Source organism: Poecilia reticulata, chromosome 7, assembly GCF_904066995.2.
Source record: "Poecilia reticulata chromosome 7, P_reticulata-male-v2, whole genome shotgun sequence".
Classification (NCBI taxonomy): domain Eukaryota; kingdom Metazoa; phylum Chordata; class Actinopteri; order Cyprinodontiformes; family Poeciliidae; genus Poecilia; species Poecilia reticulata.
The window spans coordinates 28,480,957-28,499,778 of record NC_088836.1 but is presented as its reverse complement, the minus strand read 5'-3'; the positions used below and the strand labels follow the sequence as shown (position 1 = coordinate 28,499,778).

General features: G+C 36.8%; 2 protein-coding genes across 2 annotated transcripts; one reads left to right on the top strand and one right to left on the bottom strand.

Moving 5' to 3' along the window:
• Positions 1-1,578: 1,578 nt before the first annotated feature.
• LOC103467819 (trypsin-3) lies at positions 1,579-12,250 on the bottom strand. Its single transcript, XM_008414515.2, has 5 exons — positions 11,275-12,250; positions 8,520-8,679; positions 6,409-6,550; positions 6,061-6,327; positions 1,579-4,255 (listed from the first exon to the last, which is right to left on the bottom strand). The coding sequence occupies exons 1-5, from the start codon at positions 11,327-11,329 to the stop codon at positions 4,085-4,087; spliced, it is 795 nt and encodes a 264-aa protein (XP_008412737.1). The 5' UTR covers positions 11,330-12,250; the 3' UTR covers positions 1,579-4,084.
• A 2,435-nt stretch (positions 12,251-14,685) lies between these two features.
• On the top strand, positions 14,686-18,645 carry LOC103467818 (trypsin-3). The gene is made up of 6 exons (XM_008414514.2): positions 14,686-14,817; positions 15,053-15,127; positions 16,252-16,405; positions 17,163-17,301; positions 17,396-17,650; positions 17,758-18,645. The coding sequence occupies exons 2-6, from the start codon at positions 15,070-15,072 to the stop codon at positions 17,905-17,907; spliced, it is 756 nt and encodes a 251-aa protein (XP_008412736.2). The 5' UTR covers positions 14,686-14,817; positions 15,053-15,069; the 3' UTR covers positions 17,908-18,645.
• Positions 18,646-18,822: the final 177 nt, after the last annotated feature.

Below are 18,822 nucleotides of genomic sequence, written 5' to 3'. Positions count from 1 at the left end.
TGTCACACACGGTTTTACCATTGAGCATTCATTTTTCTCTAATAAATACAGATCATGGAGTGTTTTTTTTTATCTTAAGGAAACATTTAAAACAACAACATTCATTTTAAAAATTACATGATTTGTAAAGCACAAGAAATTAAAGCTGGTACTCCTTATTGTTTACATTGTTGATTTGTATTTTTGGTGCTAGTTTTGTTTCTGCATACAAACAAGCAAAATGACTGCATTCAGAGTCTGAATGAATGTCAAACATTTCTGATTGTGTTCAAATTTTTTGAAAACCATGATGTGCACTAGTTTGTGTTCATAAAAAGTACAAATAAAACACAACACATTTGCGATTGTGACAAGGCAGAAAGTTAAAAGTTTTAACAAGTATTTTTGTAAGGGAATTTCTAATAAAGTGGTTCTTCAAAAATGCCATTGTTAAATTCAAACCATTTGTTTTATTTCTTTTATTGCTTAACTGTATTGGTATTGCAAAAAAAAAATACCAATATAGTTTTTGTCTGGAGAATATTTAATATTTAAGGTCTGGAAGTGGTTTTCAAGTGGTTTACTTTATAAAAGATACCTATAGAGTATAGAAATGGGTAATCTGAGCAGTTCTTCCACCTTTGTTTAAATATCAGACATGAAAGGAAACATTATTCTTTAGATGAACACTTAGCAGAACTCAGGGACGTTCAGCGAAAAGAAGCCATTAATATTGTGAAATTATGTTTTGTTTTCTTAGCTGCCACAAAGCCCGGCCTTTTGGGAGAAGCTATTCATGTAATGGTCACAATCTGTTTTGGTCAATCAATACGTTTCCATGCAGCACAAAGAGTTTTATCTCCTTTTGTGACCCTGCAAGCGTATAGAGGGCTCAGGATGAATCATGTCAGGGGACATAGAGTAAGACCTCATGGAAACGTTTTCTCATGCCAGGACAAAAGGATTCAGTCCTCATGTAACCAAAACTGTAAAATCAGAGACATAAAGGAACTTGAAATCCATCAATCAGCTTGGCCGCTGACACACCCATTAAAATAGAGCAATCCGGGCCAAGCAGTGAAACCAGAGAAGTAGGCCATCAACTATTCATTCTGTTGTGGCGGCCGACACCTATCAGGTGCAATGCGTTGTGTACTGATTTGAGTCGGCTTTATGACCGCTCGTGTTTTACAGGAATCCCAGCTGACTGTGGCTGCTGCTTCGCAAGGGAGATGAGGAGGCAGAAAGAGTCAAACGACTCTTGGAAGCCATTACACAGATTGCTCCGAGGGACGACTGGCGCCATGCATGTTTAATGATTGTGTTCCAGTTTTTTGATGATTTATACGTGTTCAAGGAAAACCAGTGACAGGCCATCAAATGGCTCACTATAGATAAAACAGATTTGTCAAAGTTTTTGAAATATTCATTGTATGACTTATTCATTTTCCTCATGCCTTATATATTTGAATTGTCAATAATGATGGCCACTGAGTCTATCTCGTCAAAACAACCTGTGACATCGTTGCTTAAAGGTCACAAAACAAAAATTGATGACAAAGCGTTTTAACTTCAATTAAGTAATCAGAGCAGGGTGAGTAAAGCAGAAGAGTAATTTATTTACGTGTATAAAACAAGAAAACAATACAGTTATTCTATGTGTTCATATACATTAAATTTTTATTTTTACTAAGGTTCCCTGAATTTGTTCACTTCTCTGTCTCCATGGTACCTTCTGCATATTTATAGGATATCTCAGCTGCTACTTCATAAATAAATCACCAAGTACTCCAGGTAACAGTTCAGGCTTGTCGAAAAAGTTTGTTTTTCCAACACATAGTGAGGATAAAAGGAAAAATGCACTCTTGGTCTGTTCTGGGGATTTTACCAAAGATTATTTGCAAACTCAATTATGCATATTGTATTATTCTTACAAATGTGGTACCATTTACCAGAGGAACAAAGCAGACTTTCAACAGTATAATGCCAACAGGCATTGTTACAACAAAATAATCTACCGGTTTAAGTTTTCAGATTTTCTTGCGTCAGGTACACACAAAACCCTAGAACTTGAGGATGTATTTTCTTTTTACCATGGTTGTACATGCACATATAAAAACAAACGCCATACACTACAAATAGTTGTGTTAATTATTTTTTAAATTCATATAGCCATTTGTAACGTACATTTGTTGCACAATGTAATACAAACCAACCCCTTTCTAAACTTTGAGGTCACTGTCCAGGGATATGTAAAAAAGGGTTAATTAATAAAAACCCTGTGGAAATTGCACACACAAATTGCACACCCCTTAAAGAAGAGTTGGAAAACAATGACAAACCCAATGCTTGCATGAAATTATTCATAAGAGATCTGTTATTGAACAGAGGGCTTATTATCCTAAATGCCATAAATCAGACAAATATCGCTTTATTGCTCATAAAGAATAATGCTAATGAATTGAACAATAACTTTAACGTGTCCATCTTCGGAGATATCCATTCATATTCATCTTCAGAGAGATGAATATTCATAATTTCATTCTCTTATTTATAAGTGCATTTATTTGATGTGTGTGAATGTACTTTTGTCTTTAGCCTTTCAAACAGTCCACATAAAGCCGGTGAATGATAGTATGGCACCTTTTACCTGATGTTGTGAAATCATGGCTGTTTGACAGATCAGCTATTGAGGTTGAAGATGTTTACGCTGTTCTTATTAAAGGAGAACTTAACTCTGTTACAAAACTGAAAGAAACTGGTCCAACATTTGGAAAACTTGAAAATTGTTACTTGTCTCTTATCTCTTTAGTTAGCTTAGCTTAGCTTAGCTCAGTTTAGATTATATTAGCTTAGTTTAGTTTATCTTAGCTTAGACAGTAACTTCTGAGATTTATGCTTTATGTCTGAGCGTATTTTGCTGACAATAGCTTTTACACTACTGGGTAACTAGGAAACACTCCCCTTTTAAAAGCTAAGCTCTCTAAAGGTTCTTCTAAGGTTACATAGAGCAAAACCTACAGAAAACTTCAGGGAACATCCTCTAGGGGTTAATGTTTTTGTTATAGGTTATGGAACAATAAAGAATGTTCTTTGAATTCCAAAATTAGGGTGGGAATTGAAAATTAACCAAATGTCCTTGGAGGTTTCCCTTTTGAACTTGGTAGCTCTTTAGATTTACTGCTTGATGCTTTACAAGGTGCAACTTTCTCTTTTGCCATCATAACCACTTTCATTCTTCTTGGTATAGAAGCAACAGATCTCTGACCCCACCGTCTAAAAAGGTGCTACTAAACTTGAGCGCCAACAGTTTCCTGTTCCTAGCTAACAAAAGTGACACTGAGGTCTTGGTTTTCTCCTCCTAGATTTCACGTATCGTGTATTCAGAAATAGTATTCTGAATCCTTTGGCGCTAACAAAGCGTAATTAAACCAAAAGTTGCCCTTTTATTATCTCGAACCAATCTATCATCAACATGGCATTTACAATCCAGATATCAGATATTCTCTGACTATTCTGTGTAAATGATTAGATGTTTTTTTTGTGTGCAAAAAATCCATTTAACATTAATCAGCCATAAATATGTGATTATCAGTCAGGTCCAACTTAGAGTTGATTTAAGATAAACAAGTAGAAATTCAGTATCTGTAGATTGTGAGGTTGAATTTCTAAAACCACGATTCTAATACTGTGATACTTGAACTGCTATTACTGCTACTAGCTTAGTGTAGTAGTGCACTTACTTAGGATTAGTATTTTATGAGTTTTTGGTACCTTAAGCTGAAGTTTTTAGGAAGCTCAAGAAGTTTTGTGCAACCAGTTTCTTTTGTTTTGGGGGGCTGGCAATTTTCAATGAATCTCAACGTTCTTGTTCCAGCATTATTAATAAGATTATAACTTTTTTTTCCTCCTTGCATTTTTCATAAAGTCATGGCTGTCTAGTGTAAAAAAAAACAGCTCTCAGCCCAAAAGCCAGCATGACCGTTTCCTAAAATATGGAACCATCCCTGAACAGTGTTCACCTGATATAGCGCGTGTAAAATTAGATCAAAGAAGGCAACATTGAAATGAGGAAGCTATGTCTCCAATGAGTTAACACTGAGCCCTAATTCTTCTTACATCTGCTGTAGTAGCTAAATATGGTGTTGTCTATCCAGCGGCGGAACTTGGACACGGCGGTGTAGACTCCAGGAAATTCAGCGTCGGCACATCCTCTTCCCCATGACACCACTCCATAGGCCCGCCCGTTACAGACAAGTGGGCCACCTGAGTCTCCCTGAAACAACAGCATAAAGGATCATCAGAGGTTATTTATTACTAACGTGTTGATTCCTGTTGAGAATTTAAAGGGAAAATAACATTTATCCACCTTCTCTTCATCAGCTCCCTGTTAAATCTAGAATATAATTTAAAATTTCTTGATAATTAAGCTGCATTATATAGTAGAGATTTGATTGTTTCACATCTTGTTCCAACTGAACTCTTTGCTTTCAAGGTTCATTGGTGGCTCCTATAATTTTTAAAGCTACAATGTCCAGTGGATCCAGCTCCCGGTTTTAGTCAATAAGCCAGACAGACACATTGTCTACTTCAAAAGACCAGGCTTAAAACTTTCCTTTTTATAAAACTTATAGGCAGTCATTATCTCCTATTATTTCTTCCACTAACTTTATGTTCTCTCTGTGTTTTTTTCTTTTCAGACAGGTTACATCTGACTCATTTCTGTCGCCTTCTTTGAGGAGGCATTGGCTCAGCTGTTACTGCCAATAACTCTATATTCTCTCTTTAGATCATAAACCTGGAAACTTGTCTTTCTATGTTTAAACATTTCTCTCTCCTAAAGTAACTATTTACAATTTACTATTTAACACGTTTCCAGAAGGAAACTTATTTATGTATTTATTGTTGGACACTTTTAGAGGAACAAGAGCAGTACAAAGACAGCATTGATTTTGACTTTTTCATCAGGACTGCTGAGAGCAATAATACCAGCCTATGTAGGTTGTAAATGGAACGTGATTTCCCCCACGTATCCTTTATTGGACAAAACTGAATTTTACTGACTGGGAAAACAATAAAAACACTTACAGTGTATTAAACAGTCTCTTTTTGAAAAATGTACAAAATAAATTAGAAACTTCTTTGACTGATAATTCAGAAATATGACCGCGCAGAGACCTGCACACTTACTGCTGACTTAAATCAATATTAAGATGTCTTTTTATTGTTGCAAAATAACTGCTGCCACAAATATCCCTAGCAATTTCTATAAAATAAGCGTAACATAATTTTTAAAAACGTCTTAAGAGTTGATAAGTGTCTAGGAACATTTAATTAGTAGTTCACATTTCATTTTTGTGTCAATATGGTATAAATTTCATGTTCTACATAGTTCAATTTAACTTAGCCATTTTTCAAAAAAGGAAGTACAAGAGAATATCCCCGATGCGTGTTCATTTTTATAAATTCGGGAATGTACCAGAGGATGTGTACCGGAGCTTTAATGCAATGTATAGTGAAGACAGCGGTTAGGAAAAGGGGAAAGTGATCCAAATCTTCCTGTTTGAGAATCATTTATCCATATTAACCATAATTTATTATACATGCAAAGTAGTTTTTTGGGGGGAAAAAAGCCAGAAAAACGTACTTCCTGTCCTACCATCACAAACATAACAATGCAAGCCTAGAGGAATCCATTGAGAGTTCAGCTGAATGAGACTAATATTGAATTTTTTTGGCAATATAAACAGTCCATGTGGGTCTCCCATAAAACAAGAGATGAAGATAAACTAAATACTAGTAAGTGTGGCGGTGGATCTGTGATGATGTGGGCCTTTTTGGATTACAAAGATCCAAAGATCTTTTTGGGCTTTTGAGATATTTTAATAAAAGTTTGATTGCTTGTACAAGAAAACTGAAAGAAGGTAACAATATAGCCATATAGTAAAATAAAATGGTTCACACAAAACTATATCAAAAGCAAAAAAGAAAGTCTAGCCTTTTCTGTTTCTGTAAAATGTGGCCATTTAAATCAAGAATACTTTATTTATACACTGAATAAAATAACAGGAGACCTCTTACCTGACAGGCGTCTTTTCCACCAATGTTGTAGCCGGCACAAAGCATTCTGTCAGTGATGCGGCCATTAAACGACTCAGTGCTGTTACATTTCTCTGCAGACACAATAGGAAGTGTGACAGTCCGAAGGGTGGCTGGAATCTGGCCCCCTGTGGGGCTGGTGTATCCCCAACCCGACACTCGACACATTTCGCCCTCCGCTATGGAGGCGTCCTGCCTGGGCAGCAGAACGATGGACACGTAGTTGTTCAGGTCGATGGGTGCCCTTAGCTAGTGACAGAGTGAAGAGTGGGTTTTTTGTGATCAGATGAATTCAGGAAAAGACTCTGCTAGAGTATTTGCATTCTGTACCTTAATGAGCATGATGTCACTGTTGTTTGTCGTGCTGTTGTACTCAGGGTGGGTCACCAAAAAGTGGGGGAACACTTCCTGCTCTGTGCCTTCATAAATGGACAAAGAGTAGTCTCCTGCTACTACCACCATTTTGCTTATCCTGTGTGCAAAACAAGGTATACTCCATTAATGCTATGAGTTGTTCATGTATATCTTAAAAAGGTGCACCCAAATACTATAGTTACAGTATGGTAAAAAAAAAAAGAATGTTTTTTTTTTCAAATTTAAGGCTATAATAAAAATAATCTTGTCTTCATCAAGTCCTGAAATTGTTTAAATCAAACTTCAGGTGAACAAAAACACACATCAGATTCCAGACTGTCATAATTTGTAGCAAAAACATTAAAAGAGAAATGGAAACGCAGCTGGAGATGGACACCAGCAACCCTCCCGACCCCACTGGGGGACAAGGGTGTAAAGTGGATGGATGGATGGATGGATGGATGGATGGATGGATGGAAACGCTTTTGAGTAAAATCATTTCATACACCTTTGATGATTCAGTGTAATTAATAAGGCAGTGTAATTAGGCCAGTATAAAAACAATGTCAGTATAAAGTGACAAAGGTTGCTTAAAAATGGAAAACATTCAAAAATATTTGACCATAAATATTGACCTCTGCAAAAGAAGAATACTATTGCTTATGTGGAAAGATTGCCAGGAGAAAGTCTCTGACAAAAAATATTACAGCAACATTTTCAAAGTTGCATATGAATGACTGTAGAGGGAATGTGTTGTCAAAATGATATATTATAGGTAGTAGCACCTCATGTTGATGGTGATGTAGGGGGCAATGATTTCTGATGGTTTCTGCTGTTTTAGATTTTGGGCACAAATTATCATGTAAACTGAAGCCTTAAAAACCAACTACTTGTACTTTCTTTGATTTGTTTCCTAAAGAAAACATATTTTTCTTTCTTCAAGCTTTACTGACTCACTGCACAAAACAACAAAGTTACACTACTCAAACCTATTGACCTCACACTGGCATCCTAGATACAAAAATGAACCAGAACATGATTTTCCCCCTCACAGGTCTGCTGAATGTCACACCTGGCTGATGGAGAAGGGGCCATACTAAGCGCAGAAAATGTTATAAATGCCCATTACAGAATGACTGAGCTGTCTGCAGAGATGGTAGAAAGCTGCTGGGAATGCTGCAGGCTGACCTGAAACAGGTCAGGTACTCTTCATCTGTTTATTTAAGCCACATCACAAAATGGCACACCAGACAGTGAACAGAGACATAGTTATGCTCTTCAGTGTTGCATATTCTTCCACATTACAACTACAAATCTTGGTGTATTTTGTGGGATTGTAAGTGATTGATATCATGTCAACTAATTACTCCCTTTTAATTATTTTTCCCATATCCTTCTATACCAGTCTGAGCCTTGGTTTTGATGCAAAGAGAAATGGGCACAAATTTTCTTATTATGGATTAGAGAGCAAGTTTGGAAAATTCTAAAACACTCACAGTTTTTGGTGAAACTCTGCTCTTTGTTGACTAAAAGGGAAGAAGGCAACACAGATATCTGAGAACCAGACAACACTTACAGCCGCTCACTGATTGTCATTTAACAATAGGTACTGTACAAAGTATCAGCTAGCTGATGTAACAACATTATCTGGATTAAATGCCAAACACTGTGTGAATTGATTGCCTCTTTGCAGGCACAGTTATTTGCTTGTAATCCATATAAAAGTGTGTTGTCTGCGAGCGTCGACGCCACTGTCGTGCGTGTGTCAGATTGCAGAAGCAGAGAGCTCCATTGTGTGACGGGTGTCATTTTTCATTTGCTTTATTTCAGCCCTGGCATTAATAGAACTTAGCATTCGATATGGCTGGAGATTCCTGGATCCAAGAAAGTAAAGCCGAGAACTTTTTGTGCCACAAGACTTCTCTGTTTATTATAACTTCCTTAAAAAAAACAACCTGAAGCCAGACCCTGAAGCAAGACTGTGACCTGGGATTTATTTCACCTCTTTATTGAGTTTGTGCTTTTGCAGGAGGTTATGCAACATCTATTCTCTGCAGAAACAAACCAGAAGAAGAAAACCAGCTCACCCAATATTACAGTGTGCTGCTGTGATCACCCAGAATCTGTTAATCAGGAAGCCCCCGCAGAAGTGCTGGCGGCTTGTCGTCTGTAAAGATACAATGTACCTGATGGAATGAGGAACCGGCGCGTAGCCTCCCACAATGCGTTCCTGTGCAAAGCCCTGACCTGTGACACACAGAGAGGTACAGAAGGGAATTAACTCTGACAGGAAAGAAACACAGAGCTGACACAGTTGTGCTTTCATTTGTCACAGAAAACACACAAATCTTGGCCCTGCGGATTCCTTTCACTCAGCAGATCGATGAAGGACGATCTCATCCCGGAGCTGCATTGATTGCCAGCAAGGATGAATCTCAGCATCATTATCTGGTGTTTGTTTTGAGTAAGCCGAAGACACAACTTGTACTCCGGCTCCTACCAGTGCCTTGTGAAAATTCACATTTTGTCACATTACAACCAGAAACACCGATGTATGTTATTTGGATTTTAGGTGGCAGAACAACACAAAGACATGACATATAAGTCCAGGAGTCGATTATTTGGTTTCAGTTAAAATAGATTTACCGTATTTTCCGCACTATAAGGCGCACCTAAAAACCTTCAATTTCCTCAAAAGCCGACAGTGCGGCTTATAATCCGGTGCGCCTTATATATGGACCAATATTGAGCCACAACAGGTCTAGCAACTACGGTAAGCAGCCGCCGACTTCATTTTCGCCCCTAGAAGAAGAAGCGCGCGGTGCATGCTGGGATAGTTGTCAGAACGCTGGTTTGTTAATAACGTTTGACTGACCTATCTACCTACTGACCTGATAATCAGGTGTCTGCAGGTCATTTAGCATCACGTTCTCCACGAACATGCTGTGCGCGAATGGAGAAGGGTGACCATCGTCCGACCACGCCCCGGCCCAGTCGCGGAAAGCTCTCCTCGCCGACCCAAGTCGGACGGTTTTGATATTCACTTTAGTGCAGCTCCATCTAGTGGATGCATAACGTAACTCCAGCCTCTACTGTAGCATCTATTCTATGCGCCTTATAATCCGGTGTGCCTCATAGTGCGGAAAATACGGTATGTAAATCTGAAAGAAACATAGTTATTGTTTAGCAATTACCAAGCAAACTCAACATTGAACCAAATGGGGAAACAATACGAGATAAGGTTGCTTCCAAGTGATCTACGATTACGCAATCATAGATATTATATACTTTGACTGTAATTTTAGTGAACACATTATCATCACCAACACAGTAAACATTTTCTAGCCGCAAACTAGAATCTGCTCACAGTTGTGCTCAGTGACCAATACAAGCCGGTGGGAAAAATTGTCCAAGCGATATTTCATATATTTGCCATAGAAAATTAAAAGCAAAAAACTTTTTTAATGAAGAAGATGACAGAATAAACAAACAAAAATCTGCTGCATAACAGAAACAATCACAGTAGCATATGTGGTCCTGCATTTCCACAAAAGAGCAGTGAATCTCCAAACTCTATTTGACAAAGCTAATCTATCATTAAATTTTTTTAAATCATGACATTTTAATCCCGAGTCCATGCCTCAAAAATTACAAGATGTAAGACGTGGTTTAGGATTTTATTTGGTTCACAATTTAACAAGAGATTAGCAGTTATGTTTTCCAAAACGAACTAAAATATGACTTTAATTGTATTTATTTAAATTAGGATGATTCTAAAAAGATTTCCATCCATCCAGCCATCAAACCATCCATCCATCCACAGTGTGGTGGAGTAATCTTCTTAGCTCTTAAAGTTAATGAACAAACACAGACCTGTAGCTCACTGCGACTGAGAGAAATTGATCAGAAGCTATTATTAGCAGCACTGCTGCATGTTGAGACCAACATGGAGACCTCATACAGCGCATGACATATAGCCTGGAAGTTAGAGAGCATTATATAAGACCTTGGAATCTTACCTTGGGTATTTGCTTTTAGGAAAACCACCAGTGAACAAGAAGAATATTGATGTTTTAATAGGAGAATGTTGCAGTTTTAACAACTTCTTTCACTTTGTAGGTTAAACCCCAGAGATATCTAATTTTACACCAGCTCTCATTCCCAGGTATGTTTTAGGGTTGTGACAAATTTTCTTTGCACAAATCAGGGCGTCAGCCTCAAATACTCATTTGTTATTGTTGTCGTGGGCTCTTGTCTATTGTTGCATAGGTTTCAAGTTATATTTGTGAACAAGCTCACTTTCTCTCACCTTTACGTTTTGGAAAACTCCTCATTTAAAAAAGGACATATTTTGTTATTCATAACCTTCAAAGATTGTATGATGGGATCGTTACCACCCATAATATAAAGTTTCACATTCATTCATTTGTTTTAAAAAATATTCAACAAAGTAACGTTTCTAATTGCCTTTTCTGAAATCTCCCAAACTTTTTTATTTCAAGAAGAAATCTCTAACCTCCATTTCCAGCTGCATTATTACTCTGCTTGTGATACGATGCTCGATCGTAAGCTGATGTAAAAGCCTTTGAGTCACACTTTTGCTCTCAGTGGAGCATCAAAGCTGCTAATCTCAAAATGTGCTAAAAGGGATGCTTTCAAAAATTCATCAGGGACACCAGTAATACATTAGGTACACATCCATGCACACTCATTTCAAGAACATGATTATGCTGGATAAACTCAGACTGTTCTGTTGCAACAACATCTCTTTCCTCCCAATCTAATGTCACTTCAAGCCATTTGATTTGAATTTATTAACTCAAGTTAAAGACGTGTACTTACAGTTCACAGCCAGGACTTTCAGCAATATACAGAGCAATACAGATGCCACGTTCATGATGACACAAAAGAAAGAGCAGTCTTCCCGCAGCAAGAGGCTTAACCTGTGTGATACCTGTCTAATTTAAGGGGAAGGCATCTCACCTGCACTCTCAAGTTTCCAATAGTTTCTATTTCCGTTTCCATGGTCACGTCCTTCTCAGGCCAATATATAATTGAAATTGCTCTTTGGTCTCACCGCTTCCATGACCTAATCATACCATAGGTGTTTGTTGTTTTACTGCTGGTTCTTGTCCTGTCATGTAAAATGTCCCACAGGGACCATAAGCCTGAAAGTCGCAGCTATTTGTTAACTTTAATGTGTCATTTGTCAACTTCTCTGACGTCGTATGGCCGGTGTTTGACATACTGTGTCCAAACTGGTGGCTGTGGCTTTTAATACGGATCAAATGTGCTGCTGTCTTGTTAAATGAAAGGAAAAAGAGGAAGGCTCAGTGTTGCTGTTCATCACTGTCCAGGCTCCTCTCACTGATTTCCCCAGGAAGGATTACAATAAGGGTCTTGGCAGCTAAAAGCTGTAGGATCAGGCCGGGTCAAGGCAGCATGTCTGGAGCCGGCCGTCATTAAAAATGGAGCAGGTTTCATCTCATCTGCCGTCCCTCTGAGGAGTTCCTGACCTCAGACGGTAATAGCCCTCCAAGCTGCCTTTGCCTGGTGTCTGTCATCCCGCTGGAAGCACAACTCTGTCTTTTTTCTCCACATGAATCTCTCCTCAGCTCAGGTGCTGCCATTACTGCACCAGGGTGCCTCCAAATCAGTTCAGTTTGTTTGTGATGCACAAATTTATAGTCAAGGTGATATCAAAGCACTTTACAAGTCAAATGGATCCAATTAATTCCAAATATGTGCAATCAAGTCATGTCGTAATTGTTTCTGTCCATCTCTTATCTTTCAAAAATCTGAGATTAAAAGACAAAGACATCCAGCAACCCTTCCTTTGGTTTCTGGGTATGACATCCCCAATGTGGATGTTTAGTTTAGTGAAACCTTTGTGATTAGGAGCTTTTTTATTTATTTATTTATTTTTATCAAACCTTTGTTTGATCACATAAAAAAACATCAAGATTAAAGCCTCTTTCACAAGGATGACCTGGCTTAGAAAGGCAGCAGGACTCAAGGCAAATAAACAGAAATAACAAAAGTTTACATTACAACTATATATTTATGGCAACAATCTGCCAATGAAAAGCAGCAACTAAATTAAAAAAAGGTGGAAATTTAAGTTTTGAAACACATGCACTGTAGACATGATATTCATTGTTGTTTGTTTTTAAATTTTTTGAAAAGTGTTCAGTGAAATCAGTTCTGACAGTTTTAGTTCAGCTTGCATGGCTTTCCAAGCAGATAGGGCTCAAAAGCTAAAAGCTTTCTTTCCCTTTTCAGTTCGCAAACGAGGAACATAGAGATACAAACGGTCCTTACATAAGGCATAACTGCAGTCTGTTCTCCAAATGACAGTGCATAAATAATTAGGAAGAAAGCCAATAAAACACGTGTCCATTGTTAATAACCATGTAGTACTGCATGGGTACCTCTAACCCGAAATATAACTTTTTGGTCAGGCTGTCTTTTAGTTTAATTCCAGTTTTCTCCCATTTAATTGTGAAATTTGGTAAATTTAGTTTTTATTTTCTTTTAGTTATTTTGCTTGTTGTGGTATCATGAGCTCTTTCCTGAAGCTAAATTTCTGTTTGTACAGAAGAAAGCTAAAATACAGCACAAAAAAATGTAACATAATAAAATGGAGTCTGTAGTTAAGATCAAATCACTGAAGAATCAATTTAATCTCAATACAGTGACTTGACAGATGGTATGATACTGTTATTAATCTGTGAAAAATTGATTTCAATTTTAACAAATAGATTACTTACACGTGTAATTTTAGCATTACCTGATACAAGAACCAATAGAGGTGACTCAGTGGATTTTACAGAAGTAACAAAAGCATTTTATACATATGTATAGTTTAAAAGAAGAGAACACCTGTGTGCATTGCTTAGTTTAAAGGAAGAATAAGGTGACAATATAACCAGATGTTCTTTCAGTTATCTGTAGCTCAGGTTCTTAAACAAAGTTACTCTCACACCAGTATCCCATTACTGGGGATCTGCCTTCCATTTCTATGGCATACAAAGATACAGGACTTCAGTAAGCAATTTCCCAGCAATGCCTTTATTTGATGAAACTATAGCACACGCAGTTTCAGAAAATTACGTGGCACGACTGTCAGAACGTAGAGACCCAACCAGACCCCACCAGATGTTAGCACCATTTCTATTTTTAATCAATCTTTTTTTTTTTTTTAGCAGGAAGTCTCTTGAGACAAAATCTCTTTTTTGAAGGAAACCCAGTATATTTATGGGAATGCTTTGTGAATACTGCAGCAATGACCTGATAGTAATGTTGCTTCATTTAATGCAAAGCTGTCCAGACGCTTTGCACAGCAGATGTTTAGAAAATCATTAAGTTTGAAAAAGATTTTTTTTAAAAACAAGACAGTGATGTCACGGTAAAACTAATATAACTTGCGCTAATGTAAAGCTATAAATAATTTTTATGTATCGTTCAGAAAGGGAATTTGTCATAAGCATATTTTACACATTTGACAAAGATGATGATTTACACAGCCTTTATTTCCTCATGTTTAGGACCAGATAATATGCCACTTAGTAAAGGCAGAATATGAAAAAAGTGACAACAGCTTCACTGAAGCAGAAAAAAAAAATCAATATGAAAATAAAAATTTCCTTCTGACAAAACTTATTAACGGCAAAGAAAATGGTAACTATATTTCCAAGTCAGAAAATGTGGAAACAGTATGAACATTTTGAAATAAAACAATAAATGTAACGCAATGCATTGACTCAACTAAAGGCTTGCAGTTTTATGGGTGAGACATGTATTTCTTTTCCTTGCAATGTTCACAATGTTAGTGGTATTTTATCAACAAGCTGTAATTGGTACAACAGTGTTACTGTCATTAATTATAAGTCTTTTTGACTGTGGCAAATTCAAATGCTGATTTACAATAACATTTATAAAACCAGAGGTAAAACATGACAATAATAACGGCAGATTGTGATGAGCTGCTGTCCCATATTGCCAAACAGGTTTTTGCACAGACGGGAGTGATTTAAATTCATATTTTGTGCATTTCCAGCAAAGCCACTGGAAATTTTAGTTATTTTCTTCCAATAAACAACAGTCTAATATTTTATCCTGCCTGTAAACTGGTGAGGATCACTGAAGATTGAGGCGTTTCCAACCTAAATACCGCTGGACTAAAAAACTTGAGCCTACTAAACAGAACAACACCTTATCTTTGTCATGTAGTAGGTCAGAGCGTGAGATGGTCAGAGGACACAAAACGATGGAAAGATAAAATTAACAAAAGATTTGTATGGGGATACAGTTACACTTAAAAAGCCAGGAGGAGAACACGAGTCTCACCAGAAGCACAGAGGGGTTCAAGCTTTTCACCTTACGGTAAGCGGAAGATAATTCAATTAAACTCAACTCTTAACCGTCACTGATCTGACACTGATTTACAATTCATATTTAATTTATGTAAATTTTCAAGGAATGCACCTGTCATATTGAGGCAGATGAGACTCAAACTGTTAAACTGCTTTATATGTTTGTTTAATCGTGTTGAAATGACAATAGATGCTCCAATATGTATTGTAATAAAGCTGCAGAAATTCATGCTTCTCTATTACAGATTATTTAAGGTCAACAATGTCTCCTCAACAAATTGCAACAGTGCTGTTTTTTCTGTCTTCAAAAGTATGCTCACGTAAGTTCTTTATTATATTTTAAAAATATAATCCTGACTAAAATCTTTGAACATTTTAAACGAATACATCATCTAAGCTGGTGAACGCATTCCGGTGTGTAAACATAATTGTGTTGCATGTTATCTTGTTTACAGTTAAGCCCTAAAAAGATTATGCCTTAGGTGCAAAGTAAGCTATTAATTTGAACAACACATTTATTCTTCTTACTTCTTAATATGCAATGAAAAAAGATTTATCTGTAAAAGGCTAAAGATTTGGGTTCCCATTTTAAAGACTTGGACATTACCAAAGCAAATATGTAAATATGAGTGGAAACTTGCAAAAGAAGAGTTTGATTATTGTAATGGAAAAAAAAAAAATCACCACCAGGGTATAAGTAATTCAGGGCTCAACTGAGTATGGTGCGCATATGTGTGTGCACCATATTTGCACACACATACGGTGAGCTTAAACCTGTTCTGGTCTAATATCTTTCCCTCTAAAGACCAATAGTCAGGGCCACATTCAGAAGGATGTGGCCCCTGGGTCTGGGTGGACCCCGTTTTGGTGCCCCACCAGCACAAGATTATGTTACGTGCGCTAATATATATAGCTGAACACCAACTTCAGGGGTTTTAGGCCTCATCTACATGAAATATATCTTCATATATGAAATTTGCAGTCAGACTTTATAAAAAGTTTCAAATAAATATGGCAAAATTTCTAGAAATATTTTCATGCATACAGACATAAAATCACTGAAATATGCAAAAGAAGATGTGGAGCTTTTATAAAAAAGTCCATTGTTCTTCCATCTGGTGTCATTAGAGTTGAAAGTCTGTTTTTTTTTTCATATCTCTCAGGGTTTTGTCCACAGTTCAAAACATGATTATGATGACTGTGCCTCTGTCTCCTGCGTCAGTAAGCCTATATGTGAACAGCCACCTGATAGGCTGAATAGGAGCCCAACCCTGTTCCTATGCTGCTCCTATGATAGAGCATCATTTTTTTTAAGGTTATCAGTTGAGATTTGGTCTAAGTATTTAATTAAATTTGCGCACACCTACCAAACTTTTTTTTTTCTTTCTATTAAATGTTACAAGTGCCAAAACCTAAATACCCTCCTGCTCAATGCTGTGAACAGAAAGCCTTGATCAAAGGATCATCGGGGGTCAGGAGGTCCAACCGTACTCGATCAAATACCAGGCCTCCCTGCAGACTGAGAAACGGGAGCACTATTGTGGAGGGACACTGGTGGACAAAGAGTGGGTGGTGTCTGCTGCCCACTGCTGGAGACCGTAAGAACTGAAATCAAAGAGATGTTTGATTTAAATTGTATTTAATCTCTGTTTCATTTTAAATTTTATTTTTTATTTCATTTACTCAGTAAATAGTTCATTAAAGAGATCATGAATGAAAAGGATAAAAAAGTTTACATTTATATTTGCCCATAAATAAAGGAAATAGCTTGAATAGCTTATCAACTCATAAGACTGTTACACGGACTAATAGAAAACATTAGGCTATTTAATGCCACATTGCTTCATCATAATGATTTTCAAATTTCAATTTAGTTCTTTTTATCTCACTGTCAATATTGTTTGATAAACTGACACGTTTTTAATACCACTTCCTCTTAAATATTCAAAACAGATTTTTACATATTTGTTTTTTGTAAATCTGTTCTGATTATTGTTTGTTTTTTTTTTGTTTTTTTTTACATGTAATTTATACATACGTTTTAAAATGTTCTACTTAATTCATTAAGTTTCAATATGTTTAACTGTATAAATATTGGGTTCATGTAATCTCTGTGTCCACTTCCACTTTTGACTCTAACAGCTCTTTTCTGTGAAAGAAAAATCATATTTATAAATGTTTTACAACTACTACCCCAGACTTCCACACAATATGTCAGGAACAATCATGTCTGACAAAAATACAAGGCCTTTCTGTTTAGTAATCCCTTCACCTTATTTAAAACAGGAATAGCTTTGGTTATTCTGATAATTGGACAATCGTTGCTTTTTGAATGGGACTGTTTTTGACTCCCAGGAGCTACTTGATGATTGTGGTGTTGAGTGAACACAACCTGCGTGAAACGGAGGGATATGAGCAGATCTTCGGTGTCTCAAAAATATATGTGCACAGCTACAACTACAAGACATTCAACAATGACATCATGCTTATTAAGGTTTGCAGAAGGGGAGCGGTGGTGAAATAATAAATACCATGTAACAGAATTGACAAGGACTAGTTGCTCATCATTTCACTGGTCTGTGTTACAGCTTGATAGGCCAGCAGTGCTGAACGCCTACGTCCAGCCAGTCAAGCTGCCTGATGAAAACACCCCCCCATTAAGAGGGAATCTTTGCACCGTGAGTGGGTGGGGTGTGACACAGGTTTACAGTTACGTGCTGTCTCCGGTGCTCCGAGCTGTGGACGTGACAGAAATATCGCTCTGCTACTATTACTACTGGGGCAGGATCACTGAGAACATGATGTGTGCTGGATCTCAATATGGTGGCAAAGATTCCTGCCAGGTACAAAAAAAAGTTATTCTTCAAGTGTACATGTCATTATGATCAACTTTGATTTCAGGTCTGACTAAGTGAGATAAGCTCATCATCCTGTGCTTGGTCATCCACAGGGAGATTCTGGGGGTCCACTTGTCTGCAATGGCAACTTTGAGGGGATTGTCTCCTGGGGCATCAGTTGTGCAAATCCATACTTCCCCGGTGTCTACACCAAAGTGAGGAACTATGTGCCATGGATCAACAATATCATGAATTCTGATTAAACATTTAGCTTTAATCTTAATAACATCAAAACTTCTAACGCATAATTTTGCCTTCATATCTGCATGGTACTATAAATAACTTTTAATGTAGCATAATAGTAAATCATTGTGTAATTTTCATGTATTCATTTCTCCCATGCTTCATATAAAAGTCTTTCTTGCTTTTGTGGTTGTTTGGATGAAATATTATTGCATTAGAATAAACTGTAGAACTACTTATCTGAATGTCAAATGAATAGAACTGAATTATTTAGGTGGTCACAAGTAAGTAGTAATTTATTTGTTAAGAGATTTCTAACATATTCCCAAATAAAAGCATTTTTATTGGATCTTGTTTTACTTAATAAAGAACAGCAATTTTATTTTTAATAGTTATTGGATCAAGATAAACTGCATAGTTGGCTAAAGGTATAAATGAGCTGACTCAATTTTTCCCCACAAGTCATTTCATGTATCATATCAGTTAGCCATAAATTATCTTTGGGGATGAAAGATTTGCGAATCCTTGTCTTGAAGATTGTGTTTCCAAGACTGTTGACATGTCTACTTAACTGTATAGCATGCTTGAAAATGTTCTGGCAAACAAATACATATTGTCTATTGTCATATGTGTAAAAGATGCTTATGATAAATTACATTTCTGAGTAAAAATGGTAAAGTAATTAACAAAGTATGGCTGTTTAAATACACAGTGATTTTTTTTTTCTCATGATCTGATATTAAATCAGACTCTCATCATTTCCTGTTTTGCTCTGTTTGGATTACCAGGACTATTTCTGTTTTCTAGCTCCAGAAGTTTGCAAACATTTCCATAGTAATTGGTGTATTTTAACAATTAAAACCTTGGACCAGGTTGGGTTCAGCTTCGGAAGACCACATCACAGTGCCGCTGTTGTCAGCTAAAAATAAGAAAGT